This window comes from Euprymna scolopes, chromosome 11 (genome assembly GCF_053919585.1).
Source record: "Euprymna scolopes isolate OS-2025 chromosome 11, ASM5391958v1, whole genome shotgun sequence".
In the NCBI taxonomy this organism is placed as follows: Eukaryota; Metazoa; Mollusca; class Cephalopoda; order Sepiida; family Sepiolidae; genus Euprymna; species Euprymna scolopes.
The window spans coordinates 1,562,630-1,590,072 of record NC_136492.1 but is presented as its reverse complement, the minus strand read 5'-3'; the positions used below and the strand labels follow the sequence as shown (position 1 = coordinate 1,590,072).

At 36.2% G+C, this 27,443-nt stretch overlaps 2 protein-coding genes and 1 pseudogene across 3 annotated transcripts in view; 2 read left to right on the top strand and 1 right to left on the bottom strand.

Moving 5' to 3' along the window:
• Positions 1-27,443, top strand: part of LOC145288257 (uncharacterized) — a 298,307-nt gene that overhangs the window by 62,701 nt on the left and 208,163 nt on the right. The window lies entirely within an intron of this gene.
• On the bottom strand, positions 10,798-11,011 carry LOC145288448 (U2 spliceosomal RNA; annotated as a pseudogene).
• The window catches only part of LOC145287719 (uncharacterized), a 158,471-nt gene continuing 154,729 nt past the window's right edge, over positions 23,702-27,443 (top strand). For both annotated transcript variants that reach the window (XM_080135471.1, XM_080135470.1), the window contains exon 1: positions 23,702-23,870. In XM_080135471.1, the coding sequence (XP_079991597.1) occupies positions 23,835-23,870 (36 nt within the window). In that variant the 5' untranslated portion in view covers positions 23,702-23,834. The remainder of the gene's footprint in view (positions 23,871-27,443) is intronic.

Sequence of the window (27,443 nt, the reverse complement as noted above, 5' to 3'; positions counted from 1 at the left end):
CTTGATAAGTGGTGATTCCTATGTAAAAAAAAAGAAAAAGCCTGAAAACTACGAATGGTGTAAACCATAATCGGTAAAAATTAACGTTGAAGAATTTTACAAAAAGCTAAATAATGATCTTATAAGAGAGACAAGAATAATTGTAGAGCTATCACGATGCCAGGAAAAAGAACAATGCTTTCTTGTCCCGAACACATTTGTGTTGTAAACGACAAAACAGTCCACTACTACTCTTTGTTTATGAATGTGTCTATTATCCAGTACATTACCAAAGGTATCATTGAATTTCTTCGTAAGGACAAAAGTTGCAGGAAAGTTAAATGCAATATATATTGGCCAATATCTTAGCCAACCATCTGCAACTTATCTTTCATCGCCTAATACGTTCCTATAAGATTTGTGGTATATACGGCCACACGATCAAGAGTAAGTTGCACAGAGTTTTCGCTGTCATTTTCAAGAACTTTTCTCCAGGGTGCCTGATCTTCGGGAACATGGTACTGATCATATATAAAGTCGACAATGAAATTTAGATCAGTTCAGAGCGTTCAATAGGGTCGTCTATCGATACTTAAAGGTTGTCCTTTGGTCTTCAGTTTTGCTCTTAGATTCGGCTTCTTTTTTTTAAATCTCGGTGTGATAGTGGAAGTAAATGGTTTCAAGTCGAAGTTTTTCAATTTTTTCAGATGTAACACTTAGAATGAATATAGTTGTAATGTAAAATCAGCGACAAACAATAGGAAGGGATCGGGTTGGCCCGGCACTGCCTACTTCCGGAAGAGAAAGGTTTCTCAAAATAATTTAGTTTCAACACATTGATTGTTGAACAGTTCGATTGTAAATGACCAAACAACCCAGAGGAATTTGCACGGGGCGTTCGCTCTTATTTTCAAAAGTTTTTCTCTAAAATGGCTACGTGCGACGCCTCTTTAGCTGAGTTTTCTTGTCCGAAGGAGGCATAAAAGAAGTACTGGATGCTCTGAAAAAATCATGCGGGATTGATCTCGGATCAATGGTCTTCCCTACGAGCTATAGAAGAGGTTTTCGCCCATTTTGCTTCCCTTACTGACCGTCTCGTACTATTGGTTTACGAATAGGTTCATTACTCGTATGTAGAACAGCCAAAACCACCATCATTAACAATTAACTTTGAAAAAATCTTACAAAATCCCAAAGGATGTTCTTATTTTATAACAGAGATCGAAATAATTATAGAACGATTAAAACTTCAGGATTTTGTTAAAAGAACAATATGTAGTAGACGGATTTGCAAGAAACACAAGTAGGAGCGAATTCTCGCGGCTGGAGATTTTGAAATACATTTTCTTCCTGGCATGTCCAATCAGAAGCCAGTTGTTAGTCACGTGACCGAGTTTATAAAACGTTAAACTGTCAACACACACTCTCCCTTTCTTCCTAGGTCGTGGACTGACAACAACTCCACGTGGAACGGACTTGTCGCCTCCAACTTCTCTCTTGGGACTCAACAAAATTCAACCAGTCTTTGGGTTCGGGTTTCAACTATGACGGAATACAAAGAAGCCAACATGTCTATTTTCACATGCGGTAAAAACACATACTCTCTTTTTACCATAGGACTCTCCAATCATTTGTTCCGTTCATACATGGACGCACACTCCAACTACCAACTTCAACACGTATCCAATGAACACTTGTCTCTTTCAACAGTAATGTATAATCCACAATGTCTCTACACAGAAACACTTTCAACGACTGACGATTTTTCTATACAACTTGTTTCCTTAAACTTGCTAACGAAGATAACCAATAAAGTTGTTTTTAAATGTTACAATGGCACTTCTTTTCTTCCATTATTACATTTTGGCGACTTCCAACGTAATGACAAACATGCTACGTTCATTCGACAACTTTTTCTACAAATACTTTTTTGTCAAAGATAGAAGGCAAAAAACTGATAAGATCGACAAAATAGCAGATGACGAAGCTAATATCTACCAAAGTAGAAAGGTTAACCAAGTGTATAGGTTACAAGACGATTGTAAAAGATTGTCAAAAAATGAAATTATCACAAAAGACTTTGTTTTAAGAATCGAGTAAATGGGATATGTAATGGCGACAATATATATATTTTAAATGCCGAGAGTTGTATCTGGTGAACATATCGCAGCTTTTTTTAACACGGAAAATTACCAGCAATTAACGTAGACCATTACAACGGCATTTGGACTTTCGAATTCTACTAAACAAAGAGGCATTAAACTAAATTAATTATTACACAGAAGATATGAAAGAAAACACCCAATCGTTGTCTCAGATAGGCAGCCATCATGTTGCATGTATGAGGAGATGGGCAACTTTAGCTTTAGACGTACTCCCTAAAATCATGCATTACCAAACCACAAGAATCGTTGTTATATAGTGAGGTGGGAGATATTTTTCTTATAACGGCACCAGATAAACGTATAAATTGTATGTATTATTTGTTTAGACAGGGGACATGATATCTACGTGTAAACGGAGTCATGTTGTATAAGAGAGTTATCATACGGGTATTTGTTACAATTTACGTAAAGATATCATTTTTTATAAGAAGAATAATATATACTTCATACCTTTCTTTATCCAAGAGTTCTTCTATCTTCACTGCTGGACTCCTTGATGAAACATGAAATGACCAACACCATAACCAATTAAGACCTCTGTTCTTCCTTCTTTTGTGAAATCACAGAATAAAACTTTGTATTTTTTTAAATATAAATTTATTTCAGCTCTCTCAAATGGTCTTCACAAAGTCTGCACTTATTGTCACACGACGGTCCTTAAACATGAAATTCTTTATTTGGCCAATCAACTCTGGTGTTCTGACTCCCTTATTGCTACCACACCTATCATCATCATTAAGAGACTTACTGCATTTCTTGAATGTCTTATTCTATTCAAAACTGACGCTCAATTCATGCAAGATCGTCCAAAGGCAATCTGAAGAACTCCATACGTTTCTGTAGCATTTATTACAAGTTAAAAACAAAATTTTATTGCATAACATTCTTCTAAAATCTCCATACGTCAAGATTGCATTTTTGAAATTCATCATCTCTGATAATCAGACTTTGGTAAGATGTATTCCAATTCCTGCTGTAGCTGTTCATTTGAACTTGAAATCATAAAAATTGGGTAGTCATCTCTAGGACTATGACAATAAAATATTCTTTTCGTTGTTTTTACTCTTGAGTATATATTCGACACAGTGAGACACAGTTAATCAATCGAGAACCACATCACTCTAGGGTGTCCAGATCCAGATTTCCTTTTTACCGAGCGTTCGACTTGTAACCTTTGACCAATTCGCCTCATTACAGAAAGAGATGTTTTCACGTTTTCTTGTCTTAAAATATCAAAATTCTGCTTGTAAGTCATTTTGGACTAACTTAATCCTGCAATTCGGTTTTTTTATATCTTCGCCAAGATGTGGTCTTACCATTTTTAGGATTAATTTTTCCACTTATTATTATATGATCTTCAAAATAGAAATTTTCAGTTAAAATTACCAAAAATTCTATAGGAAAATATTGAAAAATTAATTTCTTCCTTCTTTCATTCTGGGTCCTTTTTTTTTCTTTTTTTTTTTTTGCTCATAAGTGTATATACTGGCAGTCAATTCCAACGTTACCTGGGATTGAATAATGATCAACGAATGTTTTCACACGTCGCATAATTTTATTGTCATCGAAATCTGTGAAATCATCCATTTCTCAATCAAATCAATTGATGACCTTCTATAAGCATCGGAGGTGCGTAGTTCACAAAATATGGTAGTCTGCATTGCACTCTCTAGAACCTACTGTTGATTATAAAAAGTTAATTTTATAAATTATCTTCAAGTAAGATAAAAAATGCAAAAGTCAAGTATCATGTTCGATTGTGCTTTAAAAGAAACATTCATTTCGAACGCGCTCTGTTTTATCAGACAACCTACTAGTGATTATATACGCCGGACTTTTGTTTTTGTACGCGAAAAATTCTCAAATGTCATTCTGGACTGTTAATTTTGGGTTTTAATCGAGCTATTTCTTCTTAATTCTGACTTTTTCGATTACCGATTTTCTATACTTATCAGAGACATTCCGGTAAGAAAAACACTACCAGACATATGAAATATATTTGTTTGAAATTTAGAAAAAATCGATTTAACCGTTTCGGGGTCATTAGTGAATGAACTCCCACACACAAACACAAAATGCATTCTATACATAAATAGAGTTGATTCATAAATATATTTCTTCCAACCAAAAAATATGAGGAAAAAATAATATGAATTAACTGTAAAAAAAACGCAGTCCTAACAATATTCGAACCATAACGTCTTTTTTCCGCAACAGATTTTTTTCTGCAATTTCTGTAGCTGTTATTTGTTTCGTACAAGAAACCGTTGTGTTACATGACTGCATAGCAACATCACATTGATAACATTAAATATGATTTGTTTATTGTTTGTTTGTTTTTATTTTACGGCATATCAACCCTTTTCAGGTTATTTAATGCCGAATCCAAAGATTTTGAACAACACTTTTTTAATAGTGTATATTTGTTTTTTTAATTCGGTTTCTATTTAACGCATAGTTGGGACCCTAACAGATACTACCACTCCGGGTCAGAGTGGACCTGGGAGCAATGGCAATTAAAGGGTGGCTCCACACTCCCCAAAGCCCGCAAGCTAGACCTCACCATCGGATATAGTTTAAGGTCATATCCAGGTGGTTTGTGGTTTGTTAATGAGAAAAAGATGTTGGCTTGCCCTTTTTTTGTATTCACGAAAAAATAACAAAATCGAATTCGATTCGTGAATTATTTTTTAACTAAACTAAATACACACACACACACACACACACACACACACACACACACACACACACACACACACACATATATATATATATATGTGTGTGTGTGCGTGTGTGTGTGTGTGTGTGCGTGTGTGTGCTAGCAGGTGCCCGGCATTGCCTGGTCGTAAAATACTCTTAAATAGTATATTTTGATTCATGATTGGACACAATATATAGTAATTATTTATAAGTTAAAAAAAAAATGAATCGTGTGCCACAATCGAGAATCGAAATCAAAACGTTTAGTTTTCGATTAATTTTTCTTTTGACGTTAATGCTTGAGCAAACATGTTTGCTGCAAGGCTAAAACTTAAAATATTACGTTACGCATGCATATTCGTAATGGTGTCCGTCGACTTTCATCTAATAAATTCCCTTTTTTAACTTTCACACTTTTCCATCGATTTCCCCTCGGCTAAAACCCAAATATAAAGTTTCGCATGAGTTCAAATATCCTATATATAAAGTTTCATGTCTGTAGACCAAAAACTGACGGAGGAGTTTGGTAGGAATTTTTTTGTGAGGGGGGGTGTAGGAAAAAAGCTTTTAACAAATGTATATATATATATATATATATATATGTACGCATACAGAAATATATACAGAAATAGTTCTGTGTTTACTATAACATTTTTACGTAAATATTACACAAGTATAAATCATGTAGAATATCTGCATGAATATAATTACACGTAATAATTAATTATAGATAATCATACCATAAGAAAACTGAAAAAAACTAATAGGGAATTAATAACCAATGTTTTAAAGAATATGCAAATTAGCTAGATTTTTGCACATGAATGCAATTCCACAACCTATATATAACAAAGTTGCATTTTCTTCTTAAATAAAATAGGGTATCAATATGAACATCAATACACGAAAAATCCTAAAATGTTAGTATATATATATATATATATATATATATATATATATATATATATATATATATATATATATATATATATATATATATAATTTAATGGGGTTAGAACAGTAGTCTAAAGAGCAGAGTGTATTTTAATGTGATAGTAAAATTACTAATTTAATTAAAATACAAGAAAAGAACAGTGCTCGTTGTAATTCAGATATATAATAAGCTCGATAGGCAAATATCCTAGAGCTACTTTAATATTTAGTAATGTGATTGACAATTTAAAATTCAAATTAGAATTAAAAATTAAAAATCTGTTTCATAAGAAAGAACAACAACAAAATCAAATTATTGACTTTGTTGTCGTTCCTTCTTATGAAACAGATTTTTAATTTTTAATTCTAATTTGAATTGAAACATATATATATATATATATATATATATATATATATATATATATATATATATATATAAGGTGCTTTCAATAAGTTTCAATACTTTTTGTACAGGCATTTATATTGTCATAGCTTCTTGAAAATTCAGTATGTTTTTGCGATACATTTTATGAGATGATTAAGGCTAGGGCAACAGCATATTCTTTTCATTGTTTTGACTCTCGAGTGTGTATCCATTAATATCTTATGTGCTTTTACATCTAGACGAATGAAAGAAATGGGATTTTCCCCTAAAAGGCGTGCTAAGAAGCCATTTTTATCTAAGAAGAACATCAATGATAAAAGGAGAGTTTTCTCGTGTTATGGAAAGAAAGATACAGACTGGTTTAGGAATGTATTCCGGTTAGATAGAATCCAGATTTTGTCTTGTTAGTGATGTTCCCGATGCTCCTGAACGGCGCAATCGAAGAACTGAAGAAAGATTTTCGCCAAGTTGCATAAAAACGACAGTTAAACACGGGAATGGAGGGATAATGGTATGGGGAACTTTTACTGCAGCAGGAGTTGGGTAACTTATTAGCTGTGAGAAGTCAATCAATGCAAAGGAATATACATTCGAATATTAGAAACAGGACTGTTACTAAGAATCCAGAAACTGGGAATATCCAAGAACATTATTTTTAAACATGATAATGCCCCTGCACGCACTGCTAAAGTCACAAAAAATGGTTTTCTGATAATTTAACTGATGTGATGTTTTGGCCAGGTCAAAACCCCGATTTAAACCCAATCGAGAATATTTGGTCCATAATATCTCGTGCATTGGTTGGAAGAACTTTTTCAAACAATGATAAAGTGTGGGAAGCTGTGTAAAGCGAATGGTATAGCATGTCCTCTTCACAGTGTTCCACTTTGGTTAAGAGCCTGTCTAAAAGGATTCATCTTTAAAAGAAATCAAAAGGGAATGCTATTCCATACAAAACATTTTTTCAAGTAAATGTCTTGTTCTGTGTTATTAGTTTCGTTTAAGTTTCCTTGTTCAATTGTTCTTTGTTCAATATAAAATTTGTTTGGCCCATTTTTTTGGGGGGGGGCTCACGAGTGTATATATATCAAACGACCTATCAGGTTGACGAGAAAGCTCTTGCGGTTTTAACTTTAATATTCAATTGAATATATGTCGGCTCAAGCAAAAAATTATTGATCGAAATAAAAACCGCCAGAATCAACACACTGTTGCCAACGTAAAACAAGTGTATTTATACAAGTAACGTAAAAACCTTGCATTCCGGTGGCGATGAAGTCGCGCTAGGTGTTTTGATAGATTTTTTTAAGCATTTCTCACGCAAAAAACCTTTCCGAGATTCTTGAAAAATTGATAGTTTGTAGGCGAGAGAGACCTGGAGAGTATGGCGTAGTTTCGTAATCCAATTCATTCAACTTCTGCAGGGCCGATTTAGCAAGGTGCAATATGGTATTGTCGTGGAGGAGAATTAGGCTATTTTTCTTTACTAATGTTGGGTGCTGTTATCGAAGTTTCTGGTGTAATATATCCTTTTGTTGACAGTACTTCCCTTGCGTAATGGTTTCCCCTGCATTGGAAAAAAAACTGTAATAGATGCGACCGGCAGCAGATCATCAAACAGTCAGCAGGATCTTCTTTTGCTAATAATCTGGCTTCGGTAAGTGTCGTCGGCCTCTAACAATTAAGCTGAGCCTCGCCAGTTGTAAAAACCCACTTTTCATCGTAAGTGATAGGCTTTGACGAAGGCTCTTAATTGATGGTTATCAACATCCGATGGCTGATCACTGTGCCCATCACTTTCGTCGCCGCCACGAAATTTCTTAAGACACCATTGCGCTGTGCGTTGAGTAGTGGTTTCTGTGCCAAACGTTTCGTTTATATCCCTAACTGTTCCAGCATTTTTTCGGCCTAGCTTGAATTGAAATAAAAAAAATTGTGCGAATTTGTGTTTCTCCCATCTTTTATTTAACGTTCTGAAAAGAAGATATAATTGTTGTAAAACAGTTATAATTTAAACGATTGGATAGAGCGACAAACGCTCTAAAAAGCATATAAAATGTAAAGGTATAACGACAATTAATTTGTAAATAAATAATTTGAAATCCAAATAAAAAATTCCGACACAACTTTCTCGTCAATTTGATATATTCAAAGTTTCAAGATGTTGTCTATCTTACCGTTTATTTCTTGAAGCATGTTGAAAATTTTAATTCTTGAAAGCACCTGATTCGTAGCGGAAAGCCATTCATGTAATTATGATGCCACTTTTTGTTTCATTTATTGTACCAGTATTGAATTATGACAGCATATCGGTCAAGGGAGATAACTCAGTATGACAGTGTTACTTTAGTTGTCGTCTGCCTCTTTCATTTTTGTTTACGTTTTTAGTTTTGTTTTGTGTTTTGTTCTGTGCGCTCGAAAATAAAATCTCTTCACCCCTTCATACTGTGTCGTGTGATATACCTTATTTACTGGCGTGGTGGCAGCGATTTATTTGCCCTCATTCGCTATTCCGAATGAGTAAAAAAAAATTCCTTTGAATAAAGAGTATATTACCAACCAACTGATTGCGCAATCGCCTAAAGGGATTATGGCGACGAAACCTGACTGTCGAAGCGTCTCTTATCCATAAATACCAGTTATTCAAGTATCTTTCAGTATGTCTGCACGCGTCTTTAAGTAGTGGTGTCCGGGAAATAATGAGACCATCTCTTTCTTTGAGGCGTTAAAAAATAATCTCGTATATTTTCTGTCTCCTGATAACAATTATGCTTAATTCCTTCCGACGAACTGGTAAAAGAAGTCACGAGTTCATCCGTACCGGAGCTTCACAAATAATGGTACAGAAATACCTGATGTCAACAAACTCACCACTATTCAAAAAATAATATTCTGGAAATGATGTTTGAATAGGTAGCAAATTACTGCCCCAGCATATCACGGAGTTCCATTGTTAAGAACTCAACATCATTAACAAATGTTTGGCAAACCATAAGACAATATTATGGCTTCAAAACTAGTAGCTCTCACTTCCTGGACTTTAATTTCATGACGCTTGAACCGGACGAACGCACCGAATGGTCATTTAAGAGATTTGACGACTCCCTACAAAACACTCCTAGCAATGTACGCCATCATGTAAATTTTTCCACATTAATCTGTGATACGATTTTGCAATTCACGAAATAAATTTGCCAAATGATTTATAGTAATGCCTGAAATCACATTAGTTATTCCAGCTTTAAAATCTTCCAATGAACTAGGTTTGGTTTCATACACAATTTTTTCACATGTCCCCATAAAAAATCTAATGGAGTCAAATCTGGCGAACGTGGAGGTCAATGAAATGGTCCACCCCTTCCGATCCATCTGTTAGGAAATTCCTGATTTAGAAACAGACTAACACGCCGAGCAAAGTGACAAGGAGCTGCATCTTGTTGAAACACTGTATCATCTTTCAAGTTTAATTGTTCAAGTTACGGAATAAAGTAAATCTGCAACATATCTAAGTAGCTGTCACTGTTAATAACAAGATCTTAAAAAAATATGGCCCTATGATTCGATTTATTTCCAAAGCACACCAGACATTAACTTTAAGAGAGTCCCTTTCATGTTCAACAGTTTTATTTGGGTTTTCAGTTCCCCAAATTCGGCAATCATGCCGTTGACCTTGCCACTAATGTGAAATGTTGCTTCATCAGAAAACAGTAAATTACTCACAAACGCATCATCATTGCAAAGTTTTTCATTGAACTGGTGACAGAAAGTTAGCCGTGCATAATAATCCTCTTCTAACAACTTGATTGAATTTTGTAAGCTTTCATATAAAGTTTTGCCTGCAGAATCTTATGCGCAGTAGACTTTGGCAGTCCGATCTCCAATGATGCCCGTCTTATAGACTTTCTTGGACTTGCAGTAAAGGATTCTTCTATGGAAGCAACACTTTCGTCACTGACACATGGCCTTTCAGACCGTGGTTTATCATGGACAGAGCCTGTCTCTTTAATTTTTTTTTTATCCATTTAACAATGGTGTTCCTATGAGGCGCTTTTTTATTGTATTCAATTCTAAACTTTCTTTTTACAGCAATAGTAGATTTCAATTCAGCCAACCAAAGGACACAGTTTACTTTTCCCTCAATTGAAACCATGGGATCAAATTGATTCTGAAAAACAAAAGAAAATATTTTTTTATTATTTTTTACTTATCAAAAATTGTTACGAATTTTGTGGTGAAAAATTATTCAATAACTATACTTAAAACTAGATACATGAAACTTTATAACATTTTTTACAGATTATTTCTATCGCAAATATAAATAAAGTTATAAATTTTTTAAAGTGCACACGAACTTTATGGATACCCTGTATATATATATATATATATATATATATATATATATATATATATATATTTGGTGGGCCAAAATAAGGGTCCTATTTTTAAATATTCATAAATTCATGTAAGTTTTAAGAAGTGTTTTTCGGCCAAAATTTGTTTTGTTCATTTAAAAAAAATCTCAGAAGGGTCAGTCTACACACACATAAAGTTTGGTGAGTTTAACTTTTATTTTGTGGAAGTTATTCAAATTTAAAGATAGGACCCTTATTTTGGCCCACCCTGTATATATATATATATATATATATATATATATATATATATATATATATATATATATATGATTATGTATATATATATATATATGAGAGACGCTCAAGGGTACAAAAATAAGAATTGTCCCAGTCGTGAAGGATTTCTCCTCCACCGAAAGAGAACAAGAAATGGAAGTGCGGCATCCGAAGAACAGATGCTGCACTTTGATCCTGACCAAAAGGCCAAGAGTAGCGGTGAACCCGTGGAAAAAGAAAGGGAAAACAGGCAGCTGTAAACGACGAAAAGAAGAGAAAAAAAGATAAGATCGTAGCTTATGGTGGAAGAACGTGATGACGTTAAATTGGCCATGACAGCCCGTGGGTGGCGAGGATACCAATGAAATTCTGATCTACAAAGCAAACAGTCGCCGAACAGCGGGGCGACACGTGACCCTATTGAAAAAGACGCGTGGCCTTTGTGGAATCGGATTCAGCTGTTTTTATGTCCTCTCAAAAATAATTAAGTTAGGCATCTCTGTTTTTAGGTTCTGTCAAGTTCCATTAGGAAACAACCGAATGCCAACAGAGAAAGAAAGACAGCTCCTTTTTTGGGTATAGACTGCCTGGCGAAGATTTGACGGACAGTGATCCCTTAATTCTGATTGGCCAACGACCTGAAACGGGAAGAGACCCAGTCCACGCCCCCACAATATAAGCAGCGAGCCTTGAGAGAGTAAGAGAGAGAGTTTTGTTTCCTTGGGTCCGACGAACGAAGATTCCCCCATCGACTGTCCCTGTCACGTAGATAATTGAGTTGTCTGTCGGAGAGAGAGAAGAGAAAACCTCGCAGTTAACAAGTGGCCAGTCCCTAACTAAACAGCTAACTGCGATTGTACCCTGATTGAATACAAAGAAGTTTAAACAAAAAGAAACGCTTATTGACTTGGTCCCTTCAATTGTTTTTGCATGACAAGTCTGTTTTAGGAAACCGGCCGTGACATCATCGCTGAGGAAACATCAGAACCGACAACCGGGGTCATTCCACCACTGGACGACGCGCGGGTGACGTAAGTGTCACATAACTGGTGTCGATGACCTGTGATACCTCGTTTCGGTAGGAAACGTGCGAACGAATTTCCACGGTCACATATTTTTTTTTCTTTCTCTCTCGAAGGCACAAGATCTCCCGGTGAGAGTGGGAATGGAAAGTTGAAAGATTGAAAAAAAAAAAAAGAAAAAGAAAACGAACTAAACAAGGAGGGAGAAAAAGAGAGAAAGCCAAAATTGAAAAAAAAAGAAAAAAGGAAAGAAAGTAAACTCGAAACCAAAGCGCATCTTGGAAAAAGAAAAGAAAAAAGAAGGAAAAAAAAACAACAACGCCACGAGTGAAGCCAGACGACGAACTTTAATCAACTGATTATAAAGTCTGAACAGCTCGTTAGTCATTCTCATCCACCAGTCGCAGAAGAACACAAGTGCAACAGACCGGGTAAGTCCATTTTTTTTTTGCTGGTTCCCTCTTTTGTATGCTTTGCTTTCAGCGGCTGTCTGTGTTTTGTATTGGGCGCTGTTACACCTTGTAGGGGGCGAGGAGTGGTAGGAGTGAAAAAAATAGATAATAACATAATGTATTCTCAGGGAGGATTCGGGGCGGGTCAGTCGATGGGGGAAGGGTCAGAGCAGACTGTTGAGCTGCAGATGACCATGGAGCGGCCACTGTGGGGAATTAGCGTACCCGCATATGGGAGAGACCCGAGGGGAGTCAAGGAGTGGTTGGCGATAATAGAAAAAAAAAGATTAGTATATGGGTTGACCGATAGAGAAATGGTGCTGCTTGCCTGTGACGGAGCAGTCGCAGCGGCCTCAGAATACCTATGCAAATGCCTGGAAAGTAACCCGGGCATAGCCTGGTCTGATTTTCGCGATCAGGTGAAGAGGAAATTCGCCGGCGAAAAGACCACAGTGCAGGCGGTGCGCGAGCTGTCTCGAATAGAGATGGCCGACGGGGAAGATGTGGATAGACTAGTCGACCGCATGCAAGAATTGGCGGTCCTGGCGTATCCGGTGACCGAACACCGCGATATGCCCACAACCCAAGCAATGCTAGTGGACACGATGGTGGATGCATTGCGGGACGAAGCGACCAAAATAGAGGTGCTAAAGAGTTGCCCGGACACTCTAGAAGAAGCACGCAAAATAGCTAAGAACTATGCGTGGTTGCAGAAAAGAATAATGGGAGAGGAGTCGCGAAATAGGAGCCGGGAACTGGGGAACAGAATGAGATATGGGGCCGGAGGACTCGCCCGGGGCCAGCCTGGATTGGTGTGCTGGAACTGTGGCGGCGAGGGCCACAGGTCGAGAGAGTGCCCCACTGTCTACGAGAAGACACCCCGACATAATGGGAGAGTAAGAGTGGGCATCATAAAGACCGAACTGAACGCGTGTCAGAAAGGAGGTAAAATTGACCGTTTCTCCTACAGCCACCAGTCCCACAGGGGTTGGCGGTGTGGAGACCCGAGACATATTAGGAGGGACTGTCCTGACCGAGGAAAAAGCCACCCGGGGGCGAAAGATCCTCTGGAGGGAGGGAATCAGAACCAAACCCCACCCCCTCGGCGAATCTGTAGAGAAAGAGAGGTAGGGCAGACAGGTAGGGTTGGAAAGAAACCACTGTCACAAGTTGCGATGCTCACGGGAGCGGGGTACCAGGAGAGAACCCTGAAACAGGAAAAGAGGAGAGCCCAGGTGTTCCCTCCACTCACAAAAAAGGGAGAACTCACCTGTAATGTGACGATAGGAGCCACGCAGGTGAAGGCTCTGGTTGACACCGGAGCGATAATATCCCTAATAGACGCGGACGTCTGTCGGACTGTGGCAGGGAGGAGAAGGTTGTACCCGTCGGATGTGGGGCTCAGTCAGGCCGACGGTAGCTGGATGTCGGTGACAGGGAAGGTATGGCTACCCGTTCGAGTGGCCGGAAAGAAAGAGAATTTCCCCCTGTATGTGGTACCCGGGCTATGCAACGAAATGATTCTGGGAGAGGATTGGCTCCGAGCGAGGGGAGCCACTCTGAGTTTTAATCCAGACGCGCTAACGGTGAGAGGGGTGAAGATACCACTAGGTGACACAAGGTCTGTTCCTCTCCCTATGGGAGTTGACAGCAACAGGAGGCTTTCCCCAAGAACGGTCGGGACCTGTATGGGCAAGGTGGATAGCACCAAGGAACAGGGAGGAAAATTGTCCCAAGTCAAACGGGTAGCGACGTATAGGGTTAATAAGAAGGGAGTAACTCCTACAGATCCAGTAGTCCGAGAATCAGGGACGGTCCTCAAGGCGACGGCCGATAGGACTAATAGGACCAGGAAGGTCAAGAAGAAAAAAAAGGCAGCGTTTACTGGACAGTTAAGACAGGGTGACCAAGTTTGGATGAGGAAGACGGGTAAAAAGATAAAGAATCCCGGGGGTAGTCAAACGCGAGATGAGGACAGAGTTCCTGACGACTATAGGGACGACACCGAGCGACGGTTTAAGACAAGAGAGACGACCTCCATAGAGCCTAGAAATATAGAGACGGACGGAAGGTTGGAACGGGAAATTTCAGGGTTCCACTCCACCAGCTATAGGAGGTCACGAAGAGTAGGCGCGGCTCGTGAAGAAAAGAGAGTGGAATGGCAGTTGACCGCAGAGTCAGCTGAGGAGTCGAACGAAGGGGATGAAGAGTGTCCAATACCCATCTCCTGGCTCCAGCAAATGGGGAGAGGTGAACCGAGGCTGCCGTTGAGGGGAGCAAGGGATTCCCTGTCCCAGGAGTAGTGTGACGTCCTTCCACCAAGGACCAGTGGGGGTCAGTAGGACAGAGACGGGAGGTTGGAGCGACATCTCCAGGTTTAAATGTGGTGCAGCTGTTTTCTCTGTGGATGCATGGAGGGCCCCTATGTGTTCGCACTGTTGGCAGATTGTGTCGCGGACTGACCTTGGAGGTAGCTAGGGACTAAAACAGAAGCCTTCAGGGGGAGGGGCGCCGTAAATAGCAGAAAAGAACTATAAGTAATTGAGAAGTATCTCGCAGTGAGTAAATTGGCCAACGGGGAGAGTAACTTAGCACGAGAAAGTCGCGTATTGAGCGAGGGTGTCTTGGGGGAATTTAAACTGTCGAGTAGAATATCTTAAAGAAACTAACGGTGCTGATATTGTTCTGTTTTGAAAAAAAAAAGAAGAAATTTAGAAATGCTCAGTCGAGAAGGATTTCTCCTTCACGGGACGGGGATTGAATATTGTTAGTGTAGCATTTAAACAGTTGTTGCACTTGGTCTCTGACCAAAATGGCGCTGCTGGGACAAATTATGGGACTGAAGGGCAGGATTGCCTCGGTCGGGGAGGATCTCTCCTTCACTGGATGAGAATAGTGCATGTTGGGTGTGGCGTTAGGGCAGATGCTGTACCTTGTTCCGAGTGAGAGAATGCTTATGGGACAAGTGAAGTAAAGAAAGAAAAAGAAAAAAAAAGGAAAGGGAAGAGGTGGGGGAAGGAAGAGAAAAAGAAAGAAAGATGGATATGTGGATAGGATTTGTTCAATGAGGTGTGAGAAAAGAAAATCTGGAGAGTGTTTTTAATTTGCAGATAGCTGGATAAGGATGTGAGGGGGGAGATGATGAAGATGAGAATACCAACGGCCAGCCACGCGTAGCGGCCAGAGAAAAAAGAAAGGTGTACGTGTATGTGCGCAGTTGGGTGTTGTCATCGGGGAACCTGTACCCCCAGCATAGTGGCCCCGGGAAGGTTGAGAGACGGGTTATTGAAAATACGGGTTGAGCGACTGCATGATTTAAGGTAGCCTGTGGACCTCGTTAGACAGGCACTGCAGTGCTATGTTGCACTGGGGGGGGGATGCGCACCACTGAAGCACAGGCGGCCGAGCAGCTGAGCGAAGGGAGGGGGCCGGCCGGTGCAGCACCCGGTCCTAACAGGCGTGGTGGAACGAGCGGAGGACGAGTCCGTTCGGGGGGCCGCCCAAAATGGCTCTTAAAATTGTAGGAATGTAAACAGAAGAGAAAACACACACACACGCACACAGCAAGCAAGAAAAGAAAAAGAAAATAGTATTTTTTGCAGGACACTTCCATCTTACACCTGCAGACCAAAGATAAACAGAAGAGAAAACACACACACACGCACACAGCAAGCAAAACAAACAAACAAACAAAAAAAAATAGTATTTTTGCATGACACTCCCATCTTACACCTGTAAATCTAAGACAAACCAAAGACAGAAGAGGAGGGAACACACACACCCACACTCTCCTAACAAACAAGACGTTTTTTTTTCTTCCCCTCCTTTCATTCCGCTTGTTTCTTGTTTTTTTTTTTTTTTTTTTTTTTTTTTTTTTTTTTTTTTACTTTATTTTGTTTTTTTTTCTCTGTTTTTTTTTTTTGTGTTTTGTTCCTTACAACTAACCCGAACAATTAAAACTCCAGAGACTTTATCACTTTTCTTTTGGCATGCGATTAATATATTCTCGAAAGAGGGGCTGGCTCACGATTTGCGATTTTTTTTTCCCCCTTTTCTTCTCTCTCTCTCATTGAAATGGTCAGTGCAGTTGGCAATCCAGCCATCTGAGAAACAATTCACCTGGCAAAAGGTGTATTTTACGATGTAAAAGACATGTCGATGGGAGGGGAGTGGAATGAGAGACGCTCAAGGGTACAAAAATAAGAATTGTCCCAGTCGTGAAGGATTTCTCCTCCACCGAAAGAGAACAAGAAATGGAAGTGCGGCATCCGAAGAACAGATGCTGCACTTTGATCCTGACCAAAAGGCCAAGAGTAGCGGTGAACCCGTGGAAAAAGAAAGGGAAAACAGGCAGCTGTAAACGACGAAAAGAAGAGAAAAAAAGATAAGATCGTAGCTTATGGTGGAAGAACGTGATGACGTTAAATTGGCCATGACAGCCCGTGGGTGGCGAGGATACCAATGAAATTCTGATCTACAAAGCAAACAGTCGCCGAACAGCGGGGCGACACGTGACCCTATTGAAAAAGACGCGTGGCCTTTGTGGAATCGGATTCAGCTGTTTTTATGTCCTCTCAAAAATAATTAAGTTAGGCATCTCTGTTTTTAGGTTCTGTCAAGTTCCATTAGGAAACAACCGAATGCCAACAGAGAAAGAAAGACAGCTCCTTTTTTGGGTATAGACTGCCTGGCGAAGATTTGACGGACAGTGATCCCTTAATTCTGATTGGCCAACGACCTGAAACGGGAAGAGACCCAGTCCACGCCCCCACAATATAAGCAGCGAGCCTTGAGAGAGTAAGAGAGAGAGTTTTGTTTCCTTGGGTCCGACGAACGAAGATTCCCCCATCGACTGTCCCTGTCACGTAGATAATTGAGTTGTCTGTCGGAGAGAGAGAAGAGAAAACCTCGCAGTTAACAAGTGGCCAGTCCCTAACTAAACAGCTAACTGCGATTGTACCCTGATTGAATACAAAGAAGTTTAAACAAAAAGAAACGCTTATTGACGTGGTCCCTTCAATTGTTTTTGCATGACAAGTCTGTTTTAGGAAACCGGCCGTGACATCATCGCTGAGGAAACATCAGAACCGACAACCGGGGTCATTCCACCACTGGACGACGCGCGGGTGACGTAAGTGTCACATATATAACTAATTAATTTACTCACATAAAATTAATATACGAAAGTATAAATTTATGCGTAAATCTTAAGTAATTACTTCAAAAGTGCTCAATACGTAGGTAGAGCTAGTTAGTAAGTTATAAAATATATATAGCGATTAAGCTACACTGAATATTCTGCGTTTCATCCACTCTTCAGGATTATGCGCATAAGCCTGAACAGTCCTAGAGTGGATGAAACGCGAAATATTCAGTGTAGCTTAATCGCCATATATATTTTATAAATTACTACACACACACACACACACACACACACACACACACACACACACACACACATATATATATATATATATTAAGTAATGTGATTGATAATTTAAAATTTAAAAATCAAATTATAATTAAATTAAAAATCCGTTTCATAAGAAGGAACAACAACAAAATCAATTATCTGTACGATCGTTTCGGAAAACAATGCTTTTTATTGTGGTATACATCAAGTTATGTACAATAATTATATATAGTTTTTTAATAAGCAAGGTCTCGTCAGCAAATTTTGAATTAAATTTAAAAGACACCATAAATAAACCTATCATTAAAAGTAAGGCAGATGAATCCGAAAAAATTGAAATAAAAGGTCTGGATTTAAAATTTATAAGAAAATTAATATGGGTTAGAGATAGAAATAAGTAGAGAAAAATATATATTTGAATTTACATAATAAATTTGCTTTAAAAATATATAGAGATATTTACCTTTTAATTTTTCGCTTTTTGAAATCAGGAACTATGGTTAAAATACTCATTTAGATGTTTGCTATAGCTTTTTATCTTATTGAATGATGAATTTTAAAAGGGGGGACGCTATATATATATATATATATATATATATATATATATATATATATATATATATACATTAAATGTTTGTATATATCAATTAACGAAATCTATAGTAGCGTTTCAAAAAAATAAATAAACGTGTGTGTGTGTGATTGTGGAGGTGGGGGTGGGGGTGCGTACGTGTAGACAATCCAGACAACCTAGACCCACAATAAATACATAAGTCCAAGCTTTTGGGAAAGACATGCTAATTCGCACCCACTATGTTTATCATCTACATCTACTCATCAATCTCTAGCTGTATATGTGAACACGTCCATAAACGTGAGTGCGCGTATCCTGTGTATGTATATGTACGTGAAGAAGCATTTGTGGTAGTGCGCGAGTGTATATACATGTATGTTCACGTATACGAGTGTGTTCGTGGGGTGGCGTGGAAGGACTTGGTTTTGAATAGAGGCCACACAAGTTGCTGACCATTCCAAGTCGAAAATGCTGGAAGGGTCATATTCAGATAGATCTTTACCTTAATGGCTATACCCGTGCCCCTTCCTCCCGCTGCTAACTCTGCCCGCTCACTCATGTTTTCTATCATTCACACTGAGGAAGATCGAAGGATCGGTCGAAAATAATGTGCTTTTGAAGGAAACATTCTTTTTTTTGTATTCCTACACATCAATACACAGGAAATAAATACAGAAAAGATATAAACATTTATATATTTTTCGTATTGATTTTTTATTCATACATATTTATATATATATATATGATGATTGCAACGTCTTGTCAGACGAGTGCCACTCCTTCAGGCACTGAAAGTCCATGGGCCGAAAATGACTTTAGTCCTGCCCGCAAAATTCACACGCTCAAACAGACATGACACTGAAGACGGTCATTAGTATACATACATATATATATACATGCAGCATACATACATATATACACATACATACACATACATACATATAACACACATATATGCATACATACATACATACATACACAATACATAATATACATACATATAGATACAAAACATACACAAGACGGTCAATGGCATACATACAAATATATATATAAATGCAAATATATATACACATACACACATACATATCTGTAAACAATATGATTGCAACGTCTTGTCAGACGAGTGCCACTCCCTCAGACATTTAAAATCCATGAGCCCAAATGTCTGAGGGAGTATCTATACAAATATGATGTTACAGAGTCTTAGCTTTGTACGACAGCTAAGTCTCTCTCTCTCGGTTCAAAATGTTGAGATCCAGCAACAAGCAAGAGCAAGATAGCCAGCAACAAATTAAACTGCAGACCAGCTTAATGCGAGTACTGGTCTTCCGCTTTATGGTTTTTTAAATCAGAGATTTGCTTCTCCTAGAAAGGTTGCCTCCACCACGGCTTACGGGAGCCCTCTCTACCCCAATATATATATATTATTTTTAAAATGTGATTATCCACTGACACGTGTTTCGTCGTCTACAACTCATCAGAGTGGCTGAATATATTAATTAAAATATCATATTAAACCTTATTTTACGACTGGGCAATGCAGAGCGACCTGCTAGTACACACACACGCAAGCATGCACACACACACACAAACACACGCACACACACACGCACGCACACATACATACATGTATATATGTGTGTGTGTGTTCATTTCTTTATTTATGTATTTATTTATGTTCATTAAAATTATAACTATTTAAATAAATAAATAAACGAATAAATAAATACATCTCATAAAATCTAAGATCTATTCATATATGAAAATCAAAAACAGTTTATAGCTTAAAAAAACTAGTTCATTATGTTCCTGTTGTATTAATGTCCTAACGTTACATTTGAATGACAATTTTCCACTGTGTTGACTTTCGTTTTGCTTCCTCAATTTAAAGTTATTTTTTTTATTAAAAAAAACAAACTTTAAATGACGTGAACACTGGAATATTTCCATTAAAAGTCACATATTAACAGGTAAAATTACAGAATAATGAAAGGCGAATCAAATGAGGTATAGTTTGTTTAAACAGTTACATTAAATTTAGCTTAAATTTGCGGTTTTTGAAAAAATTACAAATGCGGACTATCTTTTTGCCGCCTGTATATATATATATATATATATATATATATATATATATATATATATTCAGTTTAGTTAATGGCCCTGTCGGTGGGGGATTAGAATACGCTGACTGCCCCCCCCCCCTGCAGAGGATAAAGTCCCTCAATGGGGGTCCTGGATATGACCTTAAACTATATCCAGTGGTGAGGCCCCATCTTGTGGGCTTTGGGGAGTGTGGAGCCACCCTTTAATTACCATTGCTCCCAGGTCCACTCTGACCCGGAGTGGTAGTACCTGTTAGGGTCCCAACTATGGGTTAAATAGAAACCGACGTGAAAACAACAAATATATTCTATTAAAAAAAATTTTCTTTAAAATCTTTGGATTCGGCATTAAATAACCCGAAAAGTTTAGTTAAAAAATAATTCAATATAACATATAAGAAAGCATTTGCGTTTCAGGAAAAAGACGTTATGAGTCGAATACTGTTGGCACTGCTTCTTTTAGAGGTAATTCATATTATTTTTTGCAATTTTCCTTTCATTTCCTCATATTTTTCGGTTAATAGAAATATATCTTTTAATCAACATTACTTATGCATGGAATCCCCTTTGTGTCTGTTGTGTGAGTCCATTCCTTAATGACCCCGGAGCGGCTGAGTCATTTTTTTTAAATTTCAAACAAATGTACTTTATATGTCTGGGAGTGTTCTTAGATATTACTGGAATGGCTCTGATAGTATCAAAAATCAGCAATTGAAAAAGTCTGACTAAAGAAAAAATAGTGGATTTAAACCAAAGTTAACACTCTTATACAGCCTAGTATCACACTTGAGAAGTTTTTCGCCGTACAAGCACAAAGGTGCCGCGAATATAATCAATAGTAGGTTGTGTGATGAAACAGTTGCTCGTTCAAAATGAGTGTTTCTGTTTTAAGCACAATCGAACGTAGTATTTGACTTTTGCCGTTTTAATTTTCCTTCAAGGTGTTATATACTAGATGTACCCGCTTATAGGCGTTGTCGGTGCAAGCGTGCCTTCCCTCGAAAAAAAATGACGGTTGTTGTTGTTGCTGCTGCTGTCCAAGACACCCCCAACTTCCCCTTGTCAAGAACGGGTGGAGAGGGGTGGTATAGTAAGGATATTGAGCAAGCCTCAACCTTAAAAAAAAAATAGATGCAGTAGTCAGCTCGGGTTTAAAGATGTGAATAAAAGAACAAAGGAGTCGGGATGAAGGCAGGCTCGCAACTGTAAAGCCAATAACAAAAGGGAGAAAAAAAAGAAAGCCATCCACTAAACTGGAGAGAGAGAGAGAGAGAGAGAGAGAGAGAGAGAGAGAGAGAGAGAGAGAGAGAGAGAGAGAGAGGGACTAATGCTGTACGTTTCGACGGCTTAAATTCGTTGCGTTTTCAATAAAGAACAAGGCCAATAGCCATTAGTCGCATGCTCTCGTGTAATGAATGAATGTGTGAATGTATGATTGACATGAAATTCTTAAAGATAAACTAAAATGGCCGAAAAATGGCCGCTGAAATGACTTAAATAAATAAAAAGTAAATGACTTAGAATGACTTTAATGAACTTAAGGATGAATTGAATGACCTTAAGAATGACTTGAATGCTTAAAAAATAACTGGAATCCTTAAAAACAACTTGAATGATCTGGAGAATGACTTGAATGTCTTGAGACTGACTGGTTGTAAAGTCGGTGATCATTTTACATTAAATTAATATAGAAAAGTGATCACCCACTTTATATCACAAAGTTACAAACATAAGTACAGCATGTAGTAAGAACAGACACTACACTTTGATCTTGGCACAAAACCGATTTTTAAAGTGAGGAGTGAAGGAGAAATGGGGACCAACTCCCCGGGGAGTAGGGGAGCTGGATAGTGACAATTGGTATGAATGGTTGCCCCTACATTGACCAAGGTCTTATATGTAGGGTTGTCGCCACATGTGTTCTTTGCTTGCAGTATCTGCCGGAACAGATACTACACTTTGATTTTGTTTATATAGTTTATTTCCGTAATGAAAAAATTTTACAATTAAATAATGAGAAATTTAAAAAATAAAAGCAAAAAATTAACATTTGTAAACAAACTTAGGCACAAGGCCATACAAGAAGTGGGATGGGGAGTGTTGCAGGGTCTTTGTTAGTAAAGTGAAAATGGAGTCTTTGGTGACTTTACTCTTGACTGGCAACATTTACCACAATACCTCATTCACTCTGTGGACTCTAAACTAACTAATTAAAAACCCCATCGTTTGGCAAAAAAAGAATATATTTACAATCTGTGTGTGTGTGTGTGTGCAAAATTTTTATTTATTTTTTTTTCACAAGGCCAAGAAAAACTTAAAAAGCTAAGAACAGCATCTATTAACAACATACCTTTGTTCTTAAGCAAAAAGGCCAATCACAATAGTGTTACGGACAGACCGACCGACCGACGGAACGACGAAGTGACTTATAGAGTCGCTTGAACGCGACTAAAAACAGGAAAGCTTTAAATATGGATCCCCCCCCCAAAAAAAAAAACAAAACAAAATATGGTTCAATATTTTTGTGTTGCTACGTAGTATTTAATGCTTTTTAGTTGATCCAATCTGAAGTTTAAGTAACCAGTTTTCCATAAGTAACGCGCTGACAATTATGGTTTTACAGTAAAAATAAAAAATAGAAATGTTTTGTGTCGACTCATCTGTTCTTATCTGATTCGGTGTGTTGCTCTTTCTCTCTCTCTCTCTCTCTCTCTCTCTCTCTCTCTCTCTGTATATATATATATATATATATATATATATATATATATATATATATATGTCTATTTGCCAGTCTCCCTCCTCGTGTGTTTCTCTATCTAGGTATCGCTCTGTTCAAATGTAAAGAAAACATAAATGTCGCTCTGTCGCTGTCTCTATTTCTGTCTATCTCCCGCTATCTCTCTTCTCTCTCTCTGTCTCTCTCTCTCCCTTTCTTTCTTTCTCTCTCTCTCTCTCTCTCTTTCTCTCTTTCTCTCTTTCTCTCTTTGTCTCGGTAAACACATTTAGAGAGAGAGAGAGAGAGAGAGAGAGAGAGAGAGAGAGAGAGAGAGGAAAGAGAAGCAATTTATTCCTATACACTAAATACCAATCAAATGAGGTTTAGTTTATTTAAAAAGTTACATTAAATTTAGCTAAAATTTGCAGTTTTTTGCCGCCTGTGTATTTATATATGCACACACACACACACACACACACACACACACACACACACACACACACACATATACGTACATGCATACATACATATATATATACATATATATATACATATATATATTAAGTTTAATTAAAAATAATTCGATTTGCTGAAAAAAAGAGACCATCCTTTTTTCAATAACAAAAGAAACCAATTTGCTACGCAGATAGTTGCCCGTTGCAACCTTAATTGACAGTTGTAACGATTTGTTGCATGCAGCTACAGAAATTGCAGAAAAAATAAGTAAATAAAAAATTATTTGCCTTTCACGAAAAAGACGTTATGGCTCGAATATTTTTGGGACTACTTTTTTTACAGGTAATTCATATTAATTTCAAAGTTTCTTTTTTATTTCCTCATATTTTTCGATTGGTAGAAATATATCTATTAATCATCTCTACTTGTTCATGAAATGCACGTTGTGTCTGTTGTGTGAGTCCATTTCCTAATGATCCCGAAGCGGCTGAATCATTTTTTTCTTCTAAATTTGAAACAAATATACTTTATGTGTCTGTGATTGTCTTAGATAGTTTTTGTTACCGGAATGGCTTTGATAAGTATCGAAAATCAGTAATGGATAAAGTCCGATGGACATAGTGGATTTTAACCAAAGTTAATACCTTCATACAGCCTAGCATTAATTGAAAATATTGATGTAATGGAATAACTTAACAGCCCTTCATAGATGAAATGAACTATACCCTCTCACAAGACTGAGAGAGAAGGAAAAAAGACAAGAAGAGAATAAGACAAGATGTCGAGTAACTCTTGTGTCACATCTATTCCCTTGTAAATAAACCCCTTTGTCTTTCTCCCATAATCCCGTGTTTCTTGCTATATTCTTATTTAAAGTAAGGATATAACAAATGGCGACAGGATTCGAACTCACAAAAAGGGAACTTTAAGCCAAAAATATTGGAAAACGAAGAGAAGAAAATACTGCACGGATAAATTAAACTAGTGAAAAAAAAGCTAAGACACACAAAAAGTAAGTTATATATTTTTAATTCAGTCTGTTACGGTCCTACTGAAAAAAAAAGAGAAATTAACATTTCACGAAGCATTGAAAGGAATAATTTTTGAAAGCATCCGTCGAATAAAGTTGTTTCAAAATACAACCAACGTTACTAGTCGATTCCTTGAAAGGATGTGCAATTCACCAAACAAGACACGGACGAATGAAGGTATTGTTTTCTGTTGGAAAGATAATAACCCTAAGACTGTGTTCCGTTCTCATTTGTGTATTATATGTCATATATAAAAGTGTAGTGTACGTCACACACAAACACACGCACAAACACACACACACAAACACATACAAAATACATACATACACACACAAACACATGAAAGAAACAATTAGGAACCGCTGAACGATACAGAATACAGGATTATGCATGGATTTGATTTTATACAGATTTGATTATATACACACTTGATTCTATACATACTTCATTATAAACCCATTTTATTATATACATATTTGATTATATACACACTTTATTATGTACACATTTGATTATATACACATTTGCTCATATACGCATTTGATTATATACACACTTGATTATAAACACACTTGATTATATACACATTTGATTATAAACACATATGATTATATACACATTTGATTATAAACACATATGATTATATACACACTTGATAACATACACATTTTATTATATACCAACTGGATTATATACACATTTGATTATATACACATTTTACAACGTACACATTTGATTATATACACATTTGATTATATACACATTTGATTATATACACATTTGATTATATACACATTTGTTTATAAACACATTTGATTATATACACATTTGATTATATACACATTTGTTTATAAACACATTCGATTATATACACATTTGATTATATACACATTTGATTATATACGCACTTGAATATTTACACATTGGATTATATACACATTCGGTTATATACCCACTTGCATATATAAACCTTTGATTACATACATATTTGATTATATACACACTTGCTTATACACCACTTTGATTTCATAAACATTTTGTTGTATACAGATTAAATTATATAGACATATGATTATATACATCGTTGATTATATAATATTATACACACATTTTATTATATACACCTTGGATTATATACACACTTGATTATATACACATTTGATTATATACATAATTGATTATATACATATTTGATTATATACATAATTGATTATATACATAATTGATTACATACACATTCATTATATACAAACTGATTATATCCACACTTGATTGTATTCACATTGTAATATACACATATTTAATAATAAACACATTTGATTATATGCACATTTGTGTCCATACAATTTGATTATAACCACATTTATTGCATAAATTTTTTTATATACACACTTGATTATATACGCACTCTATTATATACACATTTGATTATATACAAATTAAATTATATACACATTGGATTATATACACATTTGATTATATACACATTTTATTATATACACATTTATTATATACACACTTTATTATATACACATTTGATTATATACACATATGATTATATACACACTTTATTATATACACACATTATTATATACACATTTGATTATATACACATTTGATTATATACACACTTTAATAAAACAACACTTGATTATAAACACACTTGCTTTCATACACATTTGACTATATACACACTTGATTATATACACATTTTATTATAAACACATTTTATTATACACACATTTGATTATATACACACTTTAATAAAACAACACTTGATTATAAACACACTTGCTTTCATACACATTTGACTATATACACACTTGATTATATACACATTTTATTATAAACACATTTTATTATACACACATTTGATTATATACACACTTTAATAAAACAACACTTGATTATAAACACACTTGCTTTCATACACATTTGACTATATACACACTTGATTATATACACATTTTATTATAAACACATTTTATTATACACACATTTGATTATATACACACTTTAATAAAACAACACTTGATTATAAACACACTTGCTTTCATACACATTTGACTATATACACACTTGATTATATACACATTTTATTATAAACACATTTTATTATACACACATTTGATTATATACACACTTTAATAAAACAACACTTGATTATAAACACACTTGCTTTCATACACATTTGACTATATACACACTTGATTATATACACATTTTATTATAAACACATTTTATTATACACACATTTGATTACATACACACTTGATTATATACACACTTGATTATAAACACACTTGATTGTAAACACACTTGGTTATATACACATTTGATCATATATCCACTTGATTATAAATACATTTGATTATATACACATTTGTTTATAAACACATTTGATAATATACACATTTGATTGTATGCACATTTGGTTATAAACACACTTGAAAATATACACATTAGATTATATACACATTAGATTATATACATATTTGATTACATAAACACTTGATTATATACACATTTGATAATATACACATTTGATTATATACACACTTGATTATATACACATTTGATTATATACACATTTGATTACATACACACTTGATTATATAAACATTTACTATATACACATTGGATTATATACACATTTGATTATATACGCATTTGATTATATACACATTTGATTATAAACGCATTTTATTATAAACACATTTATTATAAACACATTCGATTATAAACGCATTTGATTATATACGCGTTTGATTATAAACACATTTGATAATGTACACATTTGATTATATACGCATTTGATTATATACGCGTGGGATTATAAACACATTTGATTATATACACATTTGATTATAAACACATTTGATTA